The sequence below is a fragment of the Papaver somniferum genome, chromosome 11 (assembly GCF_003573695.1).
Source record: "Papaver somniferum cultivar HN1 chromosome 11, ASM357369v1, whole genome shotgun sequence".
NCBI classification, from domain to species: domain Eukaryota; kingdom Viridiplantae; phylum Streptophyta; class Magnoliopsida; order Ranunculales; family Papaveraceae; genus Papaver; species Papaver somniferum.
Window position 1 is genome coordinate 139,671,194 of NC_039368.1, and position 18,709 is coordinate 139,689,902.

General features: G+C 37.0%; 2 protein-coding genes across 2 annotated transcripts; both read left to right on the plus strand.

Moving 5' to 3' along the window:
* The first annotated feature begins 734 nt into the window (after positions 1–734).
* On the plus strand, positions 735–2,072 carry LOC113325347 (uncharacterized mitochondrial protein AtMg00810-like). Its single transcript, XM_026573543.1, has one exon. The coding sequence runs from the start codon at positions 735–737 to the stop codon at positions 2,070–2,072; it is 1,338 nt and encodes a 445-aa protein (XP_026429328.1).
* Positions 2,073–7,036: 4,964 nt separating this feature from the next.
* Positions 7,037–8,296, plus strand: LOC113325348 (F-box/kelch-repeat protein At3g23880-like). Its single transcript, XM_026573544.1, has one exon. It carries the CDS (start codon positions 7,037–7,039, stop codon positions 8,294–8,296), a length of 1,260 nt encoding a protein of 419 aa, XP_026429329.1.
* The last annotated feature ends 10,413 nt before the right edge of the window (positions 8,297–18,709 follow it).

Genomic DNA, 18,709 nt, shown 5'->3' on the forward strand with positions numbered 1-18,709 from the left:
ACACAACTCCTATCTTATTCTGTTCCCTCAAAATTTGGGGGTGAATCCGTTCTCACTGCCGTTTACACTATCAATCGCATTCCAACTGTAGTTATAGGAGGTATATCACCGTACGAGAGTTTTTTCAACAAGAAACCAATCTACTCTGAACTCCATGTTTTTGGTTCAACATGTTTTGTTCTTCTCTCATATCGTGAGCGAAACAAACTTGGAAAGAAGAATACTATGTGTGTTTTCTTAGGATATGGTATAGAAGATAAAGGTTACAGATGCTATGATCCAGAGACTAGAAGGTTACGTATTTCTCGACATGTAACCTTTTGGGATAAAATACCTTTTTGGTCCCTTCCTAGTAGCAAAACTTCTACCTTAGAGAGTTTCACATATCTAGATCCTTTTGATGATACTTCTCTCGAGAATTCCTTACCTATCACAGACATTCTTGTTCCTACTTCTGCTGAATCTATTGCAGTTACTGAAGGTGAAGCTGATACTGACAACTCTATGGAGCATTCTGACAATGCATCTTCACATGGGGATCCTGTACAAGAAGCTATCCCTTTGCCTCCCCGTGTACGAAAACCACCAGCTAAGTTTTCCGATTATCACTGTTCTTTATCAAGTATTTTGTCTTTGAATGAACCTAAAAGTTACAGGGAAGCATCAATGATCCAGAATGGAAAGACTCAACGGGAGAAGAATTGACTGCACATAAACTTGCTGGCACATGGGATATGGTATATTTACCACCTGGAAAAACTATTGTGGGAAGTCATTGGGTCTATAAGGTCAAAACTAAATCAGATGGTACCTTAAAACGTTGCAAATCTCGTGTGGTTGCTCAAGGAAATACACAACAATATGGGATTGATTATGAAGAGACTTTCGCTCCTGTGGCTCGGATGACAACAATACGTACTCTTCTTGCCGTGGCTGCTGTACGTAATTGGGATCTTCACCAGATGGATGTTAAAAATGCATTTTTGCACGGAGAACTACAAGAGGAAGTGTATATGAGACCCCCTCCAGGATTAGTTCATTCTCCTAATCAAGTATGTAAGCTTCGTAAAGCTCTCCATGGACTTAGACAAGCACCTCGTGCATGGTTTGAGAAATTTTCTGTTGCTATTCTTCAATTTGGCTTTCGTCAAAGCCCATATGACTCCGCAATGTTCTTCAGAAGATCCGTAAAAGGAACATTACTTCTTCTTTTATATGTTGATGATATGGTTATCACAGGCAGTGACTCAGAAGGTAAAAAATCTCTCAAAACTCATCTGAATTTATGCTTTCAAATGAAAGATCTTGGTCACTTAAGATATTTCCTTGGCATAGAAGTTGATAGGTCATCTGAAGGTTGCTTTATATCTCAAGTTAAGTATGCCTCTGGGATTCTTAATCGAGATGGATTCACAGATAGTAAGACCTCGAAAACACCTCTTGAGCTTAACGTTAAGCTCAATCCTATTGATGGAAAAGCTCTGTCTGATCCAACTTTGTATAGACAACTAGTTGGGAGTATTAATTATTTGACAATAACAAGACCAGATATTAGCTACGCAGTACACGTTGTAAGTCAATTCATGTCAGCTCCTCGCACTACACACTTTGCTGCCATTATCAGGATTCTAAGATACATCAAAGGAACATTGTATCAAGGATTGCAATTCTCTTCCAAGTCAGACCTTCGTCTTCATACTTATACAGACTCTGATTGGGCAGGTGATGTGACCGATAGAAGATCCACATCTGGTTATTGTATCTTTCTAGGCAATTCTCTAATTTCTTGGCATAGTAAGAAGCAGTCAGTTGTCTCTCGATCTAGTGTTGAGGCTGAATATAGGGCTATGACACACACTACCTCTGAAATAGTTTGGTTACGGTGGTTACTGAGTGATATGGGTATCCATCTAGCAGAGTCTACTCCTTTATACTGTGACAATAAAGCCGCTATTCATATTGCTCATAATGATGTGTTCCATGAGCGTACAAAACACATTGAGATCGATTGTCATTTCGTACGTCATCACTTCAAAAAGAAGACCATTACACTACCGTATGTTAGCTCATAAATGCATCTTGCAGATCTTTTCACCAAGTCTTTATCTTCTACTCGTCTCAAGTTCTTGGCCAACAACCTCAAGATGTGTTCTATACCATCTTGAGGTTGAGGGGGGTGTTAGAATATATGGAGAAGATATGGAGTATATATGACGTTATGATAGAAGATATGCAGATATTTTGTTTCTCTTTTGTACGTATATTACGCATTCATTAGTTTGTATTCGTAGTTATCCTCTTTCTGTTTTTAGCTCTTGAATCTTGTATAAGATGATGTTGTTGTAACTCTTTTATCAATCAATCAAGTGACAAAACCCTTTTCTTCAATATACTGTTGTCATGAGAAACTTTGTCAGGAGAGATCATCTCCGTAACCCCAAAACCACTCAAATCATCCCCACAAGGTATATGGAAGGAGTCATTAGCAATTGTGGTGTCTGGAATTTCAATCTGATTTGTGTTAGGGGTATCGGTCCCATTCCCAATTACAACTCTCTCATGCTCTACCTCTGCACTGTAGTTGTATAAAATCGAGGAGCATATTTTCTATCCATTCTGGATATTTTGCCTCCCTTATAATTCCATTGTAGTTGTATAAAATCCTACAACACACCCCACTAACTATTCCTAGATCTAAATCTATTTCACAATCAAAATAAAGATTAAAGTGATAAAATTATAAATTGGACACAAGATTTACATGGTTCGATCAATATGATCTACATCCATGGGGTTAGATTTCACTATGATTGAAAAAATTACATATGGATTACAGTTGAGACTCTATTAATGAGTATTTGGAGCTCTAGTTTTTATGGAGGAAGAAGAAGAAGATAATACTAATAATAATTTTACTTTCTCTCTCTATAGAATGTGTCCTTATATAAAGTGTGTCTCTTTCCTAAAGTGAGCCTCTTTCCTAAAGTGAGTCTCTTTCCTAAAAGTATATCCTTCCTTTCTCTCTCCTGCATTTCTCTTTATATAGGTATTTTCATAGTGGATGACAGCTCATATTTCCCCTATTTACGGAATTACCATGCGACACCATCGCACACTAACGTTGGATCCTCTCGCTCACTAAGGAAATGTAAATTTCGCACACTAACAAATCTGTGCGATATTTTTATCCTATATTTTGCCTCTTTTTTCTTGAATATCGCTTGAAGAGTGATCTTCAAGGAAAAATCCACTTTGTTGTAGTCGCTGGTGTGAGATGCATGATGTTGGAGTAGTCTTTGGTCTTTGTTGTTGAAGGAACGAGGGAAAGAATACTGGACTTGAAAAGTACGTACTTGCCTCTATTCTTTTGTGAAGTTCTGAAACTTTGAGAAGTATATATGAAGTATCTTTAAAGAAATATAAGAAGTATGAAGTATGAAGTATCCTTGAAGAAGTATAAGAAGTACTAATCCTCGAAATATAAGAAGTATTGCGAACCAATCATGCGAAATTTTTGTGATGTTATTCTTATTACATGTCTTCTAGTTCTCTTACTCCATTGTTGGTGAGAGTTCTTGTTATTCATGAATGAGCGTCTTCTTTGGAAATGATTCTGACCGAGAAGATAAAGAGTAAAAAATGTTTTCTTGATAATCCATAGTTGCCTCTATTCTTTATCTATGAGGGAAGAACCCATAAGAAAGTGTTGGATGAGCGAATTGATTTTCACGTCTTTCTTTTTTGAGTATAATGTCTTCAAATTGCTTATACGAAATAATTGAGCGAAAACACTTATGCGATGAAATGCTTATGCGATGCTTATGCCATGTAATGCTTATGCGATGCTTATGCCATGTATGCTTATGCGATGCTTTCATGTAATGTATAGATAATGTTGAGTTACTTACCTTTGTTCTTTGTCCATCCTTAGTTCATCATATCGCATTGTATTGTTGCTTCTTTTTCCTTATTTCGGCTTTGCCTCAATCACATTTACTATGCGATCTTCTTCGCAGCCTATCCGCTCTTTATCAATTCCTGCAAAACAATATTAACTTGTGTTCTATTTGTGAGGTCTGATTTTGCTTAAATAAATATTTAGTTAAATAAACATATTTTTCTTTTCTCTGAAGGTCTTATTGGCCTTCCTAAGTAAAGGTCTTACTTTTGCCTCTGGGCGGCAAAATCGCAGGCCGTCTTTACACTTTCATGCAATGACCCATTGATCTTGCTTTATCATCTCTTGTATTATTGCCTCTTCAGGATACTGATGCGATAATGCAACAATCCTAAGTACTCCCGTGAGTAGAAGCCCCATAACATTGTCGTCTTTTGACACAATCCAGCTCCCTAATGGAGGGTGTCGTCCTTATCTTCCCCTCTGGTTGCCCCTTCAAGGAAGCTTATCTCTATCAGGTTAAGATTATGGTTCTTCCCACCCGGCCTTTCAACAACCAGTTGTTTTCGCAGCCTCGCACACACTACCGATAAGGTTTGTGGTAGCAAGACTGCACCCTAGGTGGGGTACCTTCGGACCGAGTGCATCATAGTCAGGACTTGTCAAGAGTGGCAAGGTACGCTCCAGACGCCCCGGGCACTCTTGACTCAACTGTGTAGCTCGGCGCCCTGATCGAGTTTCTGCACTCCTTAGGAGAGTCTTTCTCACCTTAGTTTCTCAATCTAAGATTGTTATCTTAGACTGAAAGTTTAGGATATCTTTCCCTGATGGGCATCATCGTTTTATTCTCACTCCAAATTATCTCCACAACTCAAGTTCCGGGGTTGGTGTAGCCTTCCTTTGAGTCATGCCTTCTAGGTCTTTCCAACAATGACGCGCGATAGGTCTTACTATATTGCCTCTTGCATATAAGCGAACTAGGGTGCACGCCACATTCGGATTCCTAGCCAATCTGATAAAAAATATAATTTCTGGTGCCTTTTATGAAGGTCTTATTTCTTTTCATTTCTGGTGTCTTTTATTAAGGTCTTATGTTTTGCCTTTTCTTCTTTGATTTTCTTTCTTGTTGTTGTAGTGCTCTATTTCTCTTGAGCCTTTGATTAAGATATTTATAGCCTTGGCCTCTTTTCTTCTTAATATGTTTCATGCAATGATAACCTCTTTTTCGAAAAATTCTGCAAAAATATGTGCAGGTGGCAGGATTTGAACTCTGGATCAATAACTTGCACTTTTAACTCAACCATCTGTGCATCATCCTCTGTGCAAAATGAACGCACACTTATTTAAACTTAACCTTCTCTGTTGTGCGAATGGAGCAAACCAACAAACTCTGCAAGCTCTTGGACTACCAACATGTCTTTGCTTGTTTAAAAATGTGCGAAAAAATTGCATTGTGAGGGAGGATTCGAACCCGCGATACTGAACTTATTAAGTTCGCTCATGGCCATCCGTTCAAACTCATATTTGTGAAAGAAAGTGCATCTGTTCAAACTCATATTGGTAAAAGAAAGTCCTATATTCGCACACTTAATCTAATCTTCTTCCTGGCAATTGTACCCAATGAGTGAAAAATATTAATGAGGTAAGGTCTTGAGAATCGATCTCTTGACCTCTAGTTCATACTCCTCTCTCTCTGAGCCAACTGTTCGGACTCATAAACGCACAATGGTGGAACGTTAACCCTTACCTTCGCCTTTTAGTTATCCAAAAATATGTGAAAATTTTTGTGTGTGCGCGAATTTGAATGCATGACCTCTAGATTATACTCTGCGGCCATGACCATTTGCACCAGCTTCTGCTTGCGAAAAAATGCATATGGCCATCCTCTTATTCTTTCTCCACGTCGGTTTTAGAAAATATACGAAAAATAAAAAGAGGGTGGGGAGATTCGAACGCCTGTCACCAAACTCATTCTATACACCATGGACCGTCTGTGCTGGCATTGATTGTGTTGGTGCGTTAACATTTGCACAACTTATCATCTTGTTGACACTCTTTGTATAAATTCTGCCTTCGTCTTTCCTTCCTCTTCTCCTGTTTCTGCTTGTCTGCTAGGCTCACCAGTTCATATTGCTGCTGTTGCTCGAGATTGCTGGCTAACAACTTAACAGTTTGAGTATACTCTAATAATATGGAGTCTTTTTCCCTTACTTACTTTGTTGGATGTCCATATTTGTCGCTCCGATGGCATCTGTTCGTTTCATTGAGTTTTTTCTATAGCTTTCTTTCACCTTTCGTTTTTAGCTTTCTTCGCACACTTGTTAAGTTAATCTTCTCTTGTTTTGCTATACGCCTTTGATTCTTTCACGTTTTTGACATCTTTCGCATGTAATCCTTGGCATGAATGATTCTTCTCATCGCGCCTGTGTTTGGTCATCTGCCTTTTTGTACTGAACTCCTTGTATTTTTGCCTTCTTTGCCTCTGCGAGATTCTTTCCCTAATCGTCGGATCATTGGATTGTCTATCGTTCCTCCTTTGCTACTTGATATAGAATGGCATGTCTCCGTGGATTCATTCATTTGCTACTCTCCTTCTCCATCGTGCTGGTTGCTGGAAATGATTTTGTCGAGCTGCTTTCTTATTTGCTATGTTGAATTCAAGTTGTATTGTGCGAAAATTTCGCCATGTTGCTCTGTTTGTTGAGAAGTCTTTGTGTGTTGTTGATCAACAATGATCTCTTCGCACTGTAATCTTTTTACGTATATGAAGCTTTAAGGCGAAAATGCTATATGACCAGCGGTTTAACCGCTACTTAACAGCTGATTCGGATCTGGCAGTTACACGTCAACACGTAGGAAAGTGAGTTTTCTACGTCTTTAACACTAACAACTTCGGCTTAATTTCGGGCCCCTAAAGCCAAAGAAAACAGAGGCACTGACTCCGGAAAGTTATCTGGGAGAGAGAGAGAGTAATCAAAGTTAGGGATCATTCATTTTTTATTTACCTAGTTAGATTAATTAGGTTAGAACCCAAGTCAGGTTCTTTGCATGAGAATCAACCTCTTAATAAAGAAATCCAAATTCAATTAGTTGGTATAATCCATATTCATTTATTGAATCGGTAGATCAATCAAGTTCATGGAAGGAAGCAGCACCAGTAAAGGGGATCTCCTCGTGCGTGTCGAAGATTTATTGATTCAGATTTTTGTATGCCTACCGGTGATATCCCTGTTGCGATTCAAGACAGTCTGCAAATCATGGCGAGCAATCATCGAAAGCTCTGATTTCATCCATCGCCATGCTATTAACAATAACGATTCGGCGGCAACAAATAAACTAGGTACTTTCATCTTTCAATATAATCGTCTTGGTGTTACAAATAGGGGTCGGCACCGGCTACCACACTTCTTTGTGTTATCCTCCTCCTCTGGCAGTTCTACTACTACTTCCAATGATGATTACCCTTGGTTGTACAAAGATTTAGGAATTCCGATCGGAGACATGGTTCTAGAGCGTGAACGCCCGGTAAGAATGGTTGCTTCTTGTCATGGAATTATTTGTTTTTATCAAAAACTTTCTAGAGATATTGCTCTGTGGAACCCTGCCACAAAACAATTCAGATTTCTACCCAAATCGTTACCCCTCCCGGAAGGAAAATTTGGTAGATTTCTATCTGACTATGTTGGGTTTGGTTTTGATACACTAACTAAAGATTACAAAGTCCTACTTATTACGTCATTCGATTCAGATTACGAAGAAACCAAAAAAAAGAACGCAGTTCAGGTTTACTACGTGCGTACTAATTCTTGGAGGTGGTGCGTAAACATTGATCTACCTACTTATTGCATTTCAAGGAGTAATACTGCTCATAATCACGGAGTCTACCTAAATGGTCATTATTTACTTTTAGCATTTCAATTTTACGCAACCTTGGATGATGATGGAGAGTCGTGTATTGGTAGGGAGACAGTGGTGATATCATTTGATTTAAGCAATGAAACTTATAGAATTATACCAGCTCCGACGGATGATGATGTTCGGCTAGATATCAGAGGAAAAGATGGAAAAATTGTTTGTGTTACTCATCTACTGCCCGATGATCGCAAATGTCAAGTATATTTGTTGAATGACGACAACGGGTACTCTTGGACTAAACTGTATGAGACTAATATGTATCAGCCTCACAGTTGTCTTGGTCCTATGGCGATTTCGAATGATGGGTTATGTGGTTTTTTGCGAGGTTCAGATGGTTATGGTCTCATGTCATACAACTTGGAAACTCAGGAAATGAGAGATATTCAAATTCCTAATGTCAGTTTCAGTGATGTATTAGTGCAGACAGCTCATATCTATAAGGAGAGCTTAGTTTCTATCTGCGCTAATGATACAACATTGTGATTTGTTTGTGCTTGCTCAATTCCGTAGGATAATTATGAATTATTTGGATAATCACTCTCTTGTTATGCTTCTGCAATTATCTTTTCGTTCATATGTATATTTTTTGATCGTAAAAGGAGAAGTTTATTAAATATGGATGGGGATCCCGTAACAAAACAGTTTGACAAACCAATTTGACAAAAATTTAAGACTAGTAGATATGATTAATTGAACGGTTAATACATTCAGCTGACGTGGCATCCAACAACCATTATTCTCTGTTTGGTTGTCTAAGCCGAGACTAGGAAATGAATTTTAGATGTGATTGTACCTACAGATCTCATCTTAATGACCTCATGCTCATCACCGTTAGCAATTTTCTCTACAGAAAACAGAAATCCATCTCTTTAATGGTGTTTCATGTTATATATCGCTGTAGTTTCTTCTTCTCGTACTTCTACAAGGTTTGACTGTCTCTTCCATTGTCACAACCTACCACAGTTTCTCTTGCTGGATCATACGGATGATCATAATCAACATCAGTCTCTTTTAGGAATGTTAATTAAGTTATAACAAACTGGTTAATTGTATTCGAGCTATGGATATGAAGCCTCAGTCCAATCATGCAAAAACAGGTTAATGAATGTTAACTAACCCAATCAGATTCTTCTTTATCTAAATTATTTGAACCCTATGCGAAAACAAGATTTTAACGAGCTCTGATTCTAAAAACAAAACATAAAGATCTCAACAATCTAATAAATCAATCAAAATAATGAAATAAAATTATTCTCCTTAGAATTTTTTAATTATACCAAACACGATTGAAGCCTGCTAAACTGACACGTAAGCGATTTTCTAAACCATTAGATATGTAAAATCTAACGGTTTGCAGGGTTTGTCAAAAGCCTTTGTCAAAAAATTTGTTACAGGATCCCGACCCTATTAAATAAAGGAGAATGAATGATAAAGTTCAAATTATAAAGAAATCAATTATCTTTCTTTATAATAAGAGACCCAAGTCGCCACATGTCGCAACCACAATCACTCTTGATTGTGGTGAAGCCATGTCAGCAAAAAATATACATGTCATCACTACCTGATCGACTTTTCCAATAAGATGTGTTCTAGTAGATGATTCCTAAGAGGGTCCAGATACTCTGTGCCAAAACATCCCTGTGCCTCTGTACCCGCGAATAGAAGGGCGACACCCGTCTTACCATGTTAACTCATCTTATTGGAATAGCCAATAAGGAATAGCCAATACGGAATAGAAGCGCGACACATGTCTTACCATGTTAACTCATTTTACGAATCATCTACTGGAACACATCTTATCGGAATATCCAATCAGGCAGTGATGACATGTATCCTTTTTGCTGACATGACTTCACCACAACCAAGAGTGATTGCGGTTGAGACATGTGGCGACTTTGGGTCTCTTAAAGATAATTGATTCTCTTTGTAATTTGAGCTTTATCATTCAACGGGAGACTGTGATGTTCCTATTTTAGCGGATTAAGCTATTTTTCCTAAAAATTTATTTCCAACGGGAACATGAAGAAAGAATGTGAAGATGATCTGGCAAGCGGTTAGATTTACATCCTCCGGCCAATTCTCTTGTTTCAGAGAATCTCTTTCTTTGAGGATGTGAATCATCCACATCACCATTAATTATACAATTATCTTTCCAAATATATATATATAATCTTAAGGGTAAGAAAAAAATTCTAGAAACTCTTTTGTTCTTGAAAACCCCCTAAATCTTTTCTTCTCCAAATATGTAATCTTACTCGAAGTACGTATTTTTCTGTTAGGTGAAATCTCTTCTTTAACGGGTTTTAACAACGAAATATATGGTTAATTTTCTGCATCGGGCGAACGTATAGTTCCCGTCCCACACCAGGCGTTGGTATAGTCCACGCCCCACACCAGACGAACTTATAATGTACGTCTGACCAAATTTAATTTTTCCACAGTAGCGTCACACATTAGACTAAACCCAAAATTTGATCTTTTTTTCCCTCTTTGATCTTTGGTTATACTCGCACCACTTCAGTTGCTCTAAGAGACTTTAAGCATAATGTGAGAATATACTAAAACAAAAACACTTCATTCAATCTAGCCAAAACCGACCGACACATTAAATGGACGGCCTGCTAGTCTCAGGGAAGGGGCGGGGCTCACTAACTAAATTATGAGAGTTGATTTTGGCTTTTTCCAAAACCTTCGGTCGGGTCTGCCCGACATTGTTGATAGCAAAATCCGGACTTAAAATTCTTCTCCAAAATTTAAATAACCGTAATAGAGGTTGATTAATTTTAACTATTTCCGATTCATTCGTATTTTTATTAATGATAATCAAAAAAAATCTCCTAAATCGTACAAAAATTGGAGCATCTTTTAGGGATGATATGTTTTTTATGTTCCGTATCCATCCGTATCTGACGATTTTTATATTTTGTATCAGTCGATATCAGAAGGTATCTATACATATCAATGGATTGAATACCCGAAGATGCATATGAACTAAATATCTTAGATGAGGGTTAACAAATGCAGATATTACACTCTCTGTTTTCTCCTAGGAAGCGAGGACCCGAATAAATAGCTCATACACATGGTCTGTATAGAGTTATTGATTCAAATATTGGTCAACGGGAGTTGATAATAACATAACAAAGGGTATATATCACGGGAGATGATACACTCACTGAATTTTCTCCCACAATTTCATCCCGACAAGGATCTGATGGACGATAAAAACACTCTAATGTAGGACAGTAGAATTAGGAATGTCTGAAAGTGGCCCCCTACATGTGTTGCGGGATTAATCTCAAATTTTGTTGTCGGTCAACCTATCGTTTTCGATACATCTCTTTTGTAACAAAGGGTTTTTGTAAAGATATTTACCCATTTTCTCCCATAAAGAAAACACTCTCGACTCCTCTTTGGAGACGGAACCCAGCTGAGCTGACCTAGAAAATAATTTTGAAAATCAGTCTTTAATCATCTACTCGTCTTCCATTGTATCCCTTCGATTCTCTGAAGAAGAAGAAGAAGGCCAAGGTTAAGTTCATCATCTATCTCCATTCTTTCACATCGTAATCCCTCTTTTTCTTTTACATTTACTCAAAAGTTTTTTTTTTTTCTTCTGAAGATCATTTCCTCAAATTAATCTCTGTAACATGTATAAAAGCTGCTTTTCTGAGTGGCATTCCACATTGCATGTGCATTTGAGACCGATTACGTTTCTCCTATACAATTTCGTGGTTTTTCTGCATTTTCAGATTTATTTAGGGTTTTTGTTCCTCATTTCATCTTCACTACTGTTTTTCAATTGGAATGTTTATTTTCATTTCTAATGTCTCTCATTGAAGCTACTACTGATCCAGTTGATGGTAAAATTAATTAACATTAAATTGCTTGGTATTTATTGATTTTAGTATTTTCTAAAATCAATTAATATGAAATTTTTGATGTGGGTTGAATTTATATTTTGAGAGAAATTGTTTCTTTTCTTAAACTGATGATGGGGTTTAATTTAGGGTCTTCTTAATTTATATATATACAGGTTAAAGACTCATTAATTGCTACATTTTTGTGTTGGATTATGATAATTTATATTGGAATTGTAGATATCTAGGATTAAGGTTTTCACGTTTTTCACAAAACATTAGTTCCATCTTTACCCTTGTCAGTATATAAATTCAAATTTATTATTTGTATCTGTACCAGTAGATTCAATTAATTATTATCATCTAAAGTATTTCACCAATTAGATAACAATGGGTTATTATTTAATATGGAAAACTGGAATGAAACATGGGACATTATTGTTTACAGACAGCGCAGCATAGTAAGGAATACGAGCAAGGGAAAATCTTGTTCTATCTAATCATATTCATTTTGCGAGAAAATTCCCATGATTGCTAAAGTCTGGTACCGATTCACAGGTCCGGAGACGAGGTTATTTTGTTTTATACAGATTGGTACCCGTTTTTGGCAATTGCAAAAAATTGTAGTTATTCTTTGTTTGTTTCTGTCATGGTTTCTGGTTGTATTGAATGTATAAGTTGGTGCTAGTTGGTCAAGCAAATGTATTTGTTTTCTTGAGTTCGTGTCTGTTTTAGTTATTCTATAACCTGTGTAGGTCATGTGAACTTGTAAAATTAATTGCTTGAGAAATTTACTTGCTTAATTGCTTGTCCATATGGTGTGTTAAATCTAGATGAATATACAAATCTCTCGCTAAGCTATTATGTAACTTATAAATTTTTTTATTATTATCTAGCTAGCTACTGCTACTGAATTTTATCTGTTTTGATGATGTAGTGATGCAAATTCCAATGAGCGCGGTGGTATTCAAAAGATGATGAATCTGAAGATGAGCCGGTGGTGTAGTTGTAAGTTTTCTTACAACTACACTCAACTCAAACTAATTCAATTACTAAGTGATCATTATGAATTTTTATTTGATTAATTGAATATTGGGAATGTTTACAAGATAGATTCAAGTATTACAACAATCTTACTTGAAACCTAGATTCTCTTTCTCTCTCTCTCTCTATTTCTTGACTCAGACTTACCTTAGAACCCCCCCCCCCCCCCCACCCCCCACACACACACACAAGAAATGACCTCTCTTCTTTATATAGGATTTTACATAGTGGATGACAGTTAAGAGACCCATTATTTTCGAGATCGCTATGCGACACATTCGCTCATATACAATCACTCATCTTCGCATAGCATATCTCTTCGCATAGTTCTTCACACTCTACTCGTGACTTTGCTGACATCATCTGGTGCGTCATCTCAACTTTGCTGTGTGCGATGCTCTTCGCTTATGTTGTACTCTTTACTTCGCTTGATTACTAACGTGTGCGATATTTTACTCCTACAGATGGTATTCAAAAGAACCATTATAACACCAAAGCAGAATCAAGTAAACTGCGAAAGAATGAATGTATCATCACAAAGTCATGATGGATCTTCCCAAAGGGGGATGGTTCTTCTCAAAGACCGAATGGTTCATTTCAAAAACATTGTGGGCCATCAAAGAGGCCTAGCCCCAGGACAGCTTCTCGTAAGGGTCAAAATTCAACTTGACAAAAGGGAAAGGTGGTTCAAGGGTCTAAAACGAAAAATTTAGCCCTTTCTTTGCTATCTAGTCAACAAGCTCAGCCTTTGCATGAAATGGGAGGTAAAACTAATAATTTCTACTATTCTTTGCTGCAAATCGACTAATTAGGAGTGATTTTTTTTAAGTAATATCATTGTTCTTATGCAGCACGACATCAGGAAGTCAACAATGTAGCAAACAAATTTACATGGAGGATTGCGAACTTTTCGAAATTGGATAAGACGACCTGTTGCTCAGAAGATTTCATCTTAGGTTCATATAAATGGTAGTAAGACTTTCTGCTTAGCCATATTCCTACCTGATTAACTATTTATATTATATCTGGTTAATATATGCTTTCATTATTGTAGGAAATATCATATGGTCCTAGGAATAATATATTAGAGGGAGTCTAGTCCTGTTGACTCAGTCATGTGTCTGTTTGGTCATATTTGGGAAAATATATTATAGTTTGGTCCTAGAAATTATGGTTTGGTCCTAGGGTGATGTCATGGATGATGTAATTTTCATTGTGTGGTGGCAGAAATACCCTTATATTATTGTTTGGTCCTAGAAAATAATGGTTTGGTCCTAAGGTGACCACATATATACCAAAATTATTAGAAAATATCTCATTCTCAGATTTACTTTCTCTTTCATCTTTTTTTTTTTCAGATCTACTTTTTTCTCTCTCTCTCTCTCTCTTTTTCTTGATTATTTGATCAGATTTGATGTTGAAGACGATGATGAACCCGATCTACTTGATGAAGATGACGACGATCTCATGTTGCTGCTGCTTGTGTTGAAGATGAAGATGAACTCTGTTTTTAGGGTTTTTTTTGTTGCTGTCTTGATAAAGAAGAAGATGAAGACGATGATGTTGTTGTTTCTGTTGAAGACGACGATGAAGATGATGTTGAAGACGACGATGAATATGATGTCTTGATAAAGAAGAAGATGAAGATTTGGGTGTTTTTCGTCGTTTTTTGATGCTGTTGTTGTTGAAGATAAAAGACGACGATGAATTTTCATGAAGTTTTTTGTTGTTGTTGAAGATGAAGATGCTGCTGCTGATGTTTTAATATGGAGTTCATTCCAGAAATGAAGTCTGGTTTGTATAGGTTTTTATATGGACTTCATTTCTGGAATGAAGTCTGTTTTTTTAGGTTTTTATTTGGGCTTCATTTCTGGAATGAACTCTGGTTTGTATAGGTTTTTATATGGACTTCATTTCTGGAATGAAGTCTGTTTTTTAGGTTTTTATATGGAGTTCATTCCAGAAATGAAGTCTGGTTTGTATAGGTTTTTATATGCACTTCATTTCTGGAATGGAGTCTGTTTTTTTAGGTTTTTATATGGAGTTCATTCCAGAAATGAAGTCTGTTTTTTTAGGTTTTTATATGGACTTCATTTCTGGAATGAAGTTTGTTTTTTTAGGTTTTTATATGGACTTCATTTCTGGTATGAACTCTGGTTTGTATAGGTTTTTATATGGACTTCATTTCTGGAATGAAGTCTGTTTTTTTAGGTTTTATATGGACTTCATTTCTGGAATGAACTCTGGTTTGTATAGGTTTTTATATGGACTTCATTTCTGAAATAAACTACTACAAGAAAATAAGTAAAAATTAACATGGAAGGCTACTTTTGTCAGTTTAATATTTTTAAATAATTATGGACCAAACAGACATGGATCCACCTAAAAAAGGACCAAAAGATATTTTTTCCCTTCATTATTAGGATATTGAAGGTTTTTCATACGGGAAACTTCTCTGGGAGTAGTAGTTATCTATCAGTTTACCTGGTTGCTGTTGACTCTGTCCCCGTGGATTTGCCATATGCAAAGTTCTGTTTGGCGGTCACTGCAGTACAAAATTATTGGGGTTTAGAAAAATTTAAACAGTTGAAGGATCTTAAGACACCTGGTGAAGGATATATTGTGAATGATGTCTGTATTGTTGAAGTTGAGTTCACTCTAAACTCGACACAAGATTCTGAAGAGGTTTGGCATCATTTTTCTCTTTAGCCAAATATTGTGATGCAATATTAGCTAGCCTTTATCCATATGTAATTAAGTAATTAACCTTTATACTTATATAACTAACTTAATGGTGTAATTTGTCCGTGTACTGCAGGAGTTAGAGCCCAATGTTGTTTCTGGAGAAGAAACTTCCGAAGATGCGCAATCAGCAGGGGAAATGACGGACCACTCAACAGAACCGAGCAGACAATCAAGGTACAACAACATATGCATTGGGGAGTATCCAATCAAGGACCACTCAACAGAACCGAGCACACAATCAAGGTGCAACAACATATGCTTTGGGGAGTATTCAATCAATGACCACTCAACAGAACCGAGCACACAATCAAGGTACAACAACATATGCACCGGGGAGTGTCCAAATGCTGGTCAATTATTTGAAGAAGGTAAACAACACCAGCCAGATGTTTGGTTTGACGCCGAGATATTTGAAAATGTTGGGGGATTCACTATCTTGAAAACTCAAGCTTTATTATACAAGCAAATATGGTTGAAATATGGTCATATTGCTACTAGCAAAATACTAAGGGATTCCTACTCTGCACAAGTAACATTGTTATCCGGAATAATGACTTCCATTATGGAAATGAAACAATCTTTGAGTGTCGACAAGATGTCTCCTGAGGTGATCGAATCATTTGAGTTTAAGGTTAAAATGGCTGAAGGTGTTGAATTTAATGTCAAGTGGTTGAGGGAGTTGTTTGAGAATGTTAAGAGGGATTTCTATGCGGAACAGAAGATTGAGAGTGCATTGGTCGGGCAGGATCAGAGTTTGATGGCTGCAATGAAGCAATTGAAGGAAACAAGGGATGAATTAACAAAGAAATTGTCTGCTATAGAGACGACAATTACTACCTTACTCTCAGAAACGCAAATGAAGAAACGAAAAGTAAGCAGAGGCTTATCATTTGATAGTCTGTTTTAACAAATGAAGTTGTTAGTTGATATTGTAGTATCTCTATCTTGGTTATACAGTATTACTTCTGTTTTAAAGTTGGTTAGTGTATTAGAACTATAATCTAGTCGGTGAGGATTAAGAAAGAACGTCAAATATGTCAGGCTATGTATGGGGTGTTTTGAAGTTAATCTGTTGCTATTACTAGGACTTTTTTTTGTTTCTTCAGTTCTCTTATAAGCCTGCAAGAAAGTGTTCTGCAGTGGACATGGAGAAAGCCGTATGATGTCAAATTGTTGGGATTTCGGAATACCTGACTGGGACATGCGCAATGGACATGGAGGTGCCCCCTAGTCTCTTAGAATATTGTACTTGACCAACTGAACAGAAATCCCAGCCGTGGCTGGTGGCTCTTAGTTTGAAGTGGTACCTTGCCCTTATCGGTGAAGCGGGTGCCCTATATAAACGGAGAGAGAAAATCGTGATTTTCATGAGACTCGCCCTTATAGAGCAAGTATTGGGTCATGAAAAAGGAAAATTTAAGGCCACATAATTTTGGTTCACTAGATAAATTTTGGGCTATGACAACAAAATCATGGCCAATCACCAAGTGGTCTGGTGGCTGGTATGTTCCCTCTCACTGCGGAGATAGGGGTTCGAACCCTATAATTATCAAAATCCACTCCAACTCCAATTTAAGGAGTTTGAATATAGTCTAGGGACCACTAATCAACGGTATCAAAAAAGAAAAAGAAAATCATCGGTCACGATATATTAGCTTTTGGGAGAATTGGAAAAATGCCTCAAAACCGGGTCAATGTTGGAAATTGACCAACATTTAAAAATTTGGAAAACTGTCTCATAAATCTAGTTAAATCACGTGTGTGATGTTACACAGCGAAAAAAAGACAAATATATGCTTCAAAATTTAGGGTTTGGGGTTCAAAATTCAAGATTCAAGATTTAGGGTTCAAGGTTTAAGGTTCGGATGGCGGAGGCGGCAGTTTAGTGGTGGTGATGGTTGCCATACACATGACTTAACTAGGTTGAATGGCAATTTTAACGAAATGAGGCATTTTTCAAGCTATTTTTAACGTTGGGCAGACTTCCAACATTGCACCCCATATTGTGACATTTTAACAAGGTTCCCTTAACTTTTGGGAAGATCATAAATCACAATGCGATTCTAATTAAGACTTAAAACATTGAGAATTGGAATGCAGCATATTCAAACTTCAAATCCACTTTCATAATTCACTAAAAAACTGCATGGATTTAATATCATGAAAAAGTAATAAAGAACATATATATCACCAGCTTGTTCTTCTTCTGGTTTCAATTATTTTGTGGTTGTCTTCCCCTGCATAAGTGCCAGAGTTGAGACACACTAAGCTTTCAAAATAATGTTAGTTCTCTAGCACATGTAAAACTCGCACTATCATTGCCAAAATGCAGCATCTTAAGTTTTTAATCTCAAATTTCAAATCCACTTTTAGAGTTCACAATTCACAAGTAATACTGAATAACAATACACACTTGTTATTCATCTAAAGCTTTCTCTTCACGTTTCTACTTATCCTCCGGGCTTCGATGGTCTGTGCTCCCACATAGGTACCGGAGTTCAGAGAAACCAAGCTTTCAAAAAAAATATCGGCATACAAGCATAGATTGTTATCGATTTTTAATTCTCTAGCACTTCTACGTTTTGGGGCATACAAAACAATCTTACCAGAAGCCAAGGTTAGAATCTCACCATTAGCCCACACAAGATTGTGAAAACCCTGGTTAAGAATAATACTCTCATCGTCAATGACATGACACTTCGTCCAGGATTCTCCAACTCCATATTCCAGCATTTTCCATACTTACAAATGATTCCTACTGCTAACAGGCCCAATACCACTAGGGTATAAGCTAATAAGTACAAAAAGACACCCTTCCACCACTCCCAAAATCAAATGTGAACCCTTGATTGACTCCAAAAGCCCTTTGGATAGTTGTATTTCTTTGAAGCTCTCATCGCTGATATCCAAAGAGAGTATCAGATACTTGTTTCTAGCTATGGTTAACCAATGAAGGTCTCCATTAACAAGCACCCCGGATATATTTACATAAGGAAAATAATAAGGTATTGTTCGCCTGTTTTTCCATGAATCTTTTGCCAATGTGTAGACATGGACTACAGTATTTCCTTCAAGATCTTCTACAACTATTGCCAACTTGTAATCGTCAGTCTTGTGATCATAGTGAAAAGCATGTGCTCGAAGTTCATATCTTTTAAGTTTACTCCGTGATTTGGATATTTCTTTATATTCTCTTGTGGCTGGGTTCCAAAGACCTACCACCCCGATAATTAAATAACCATATGCA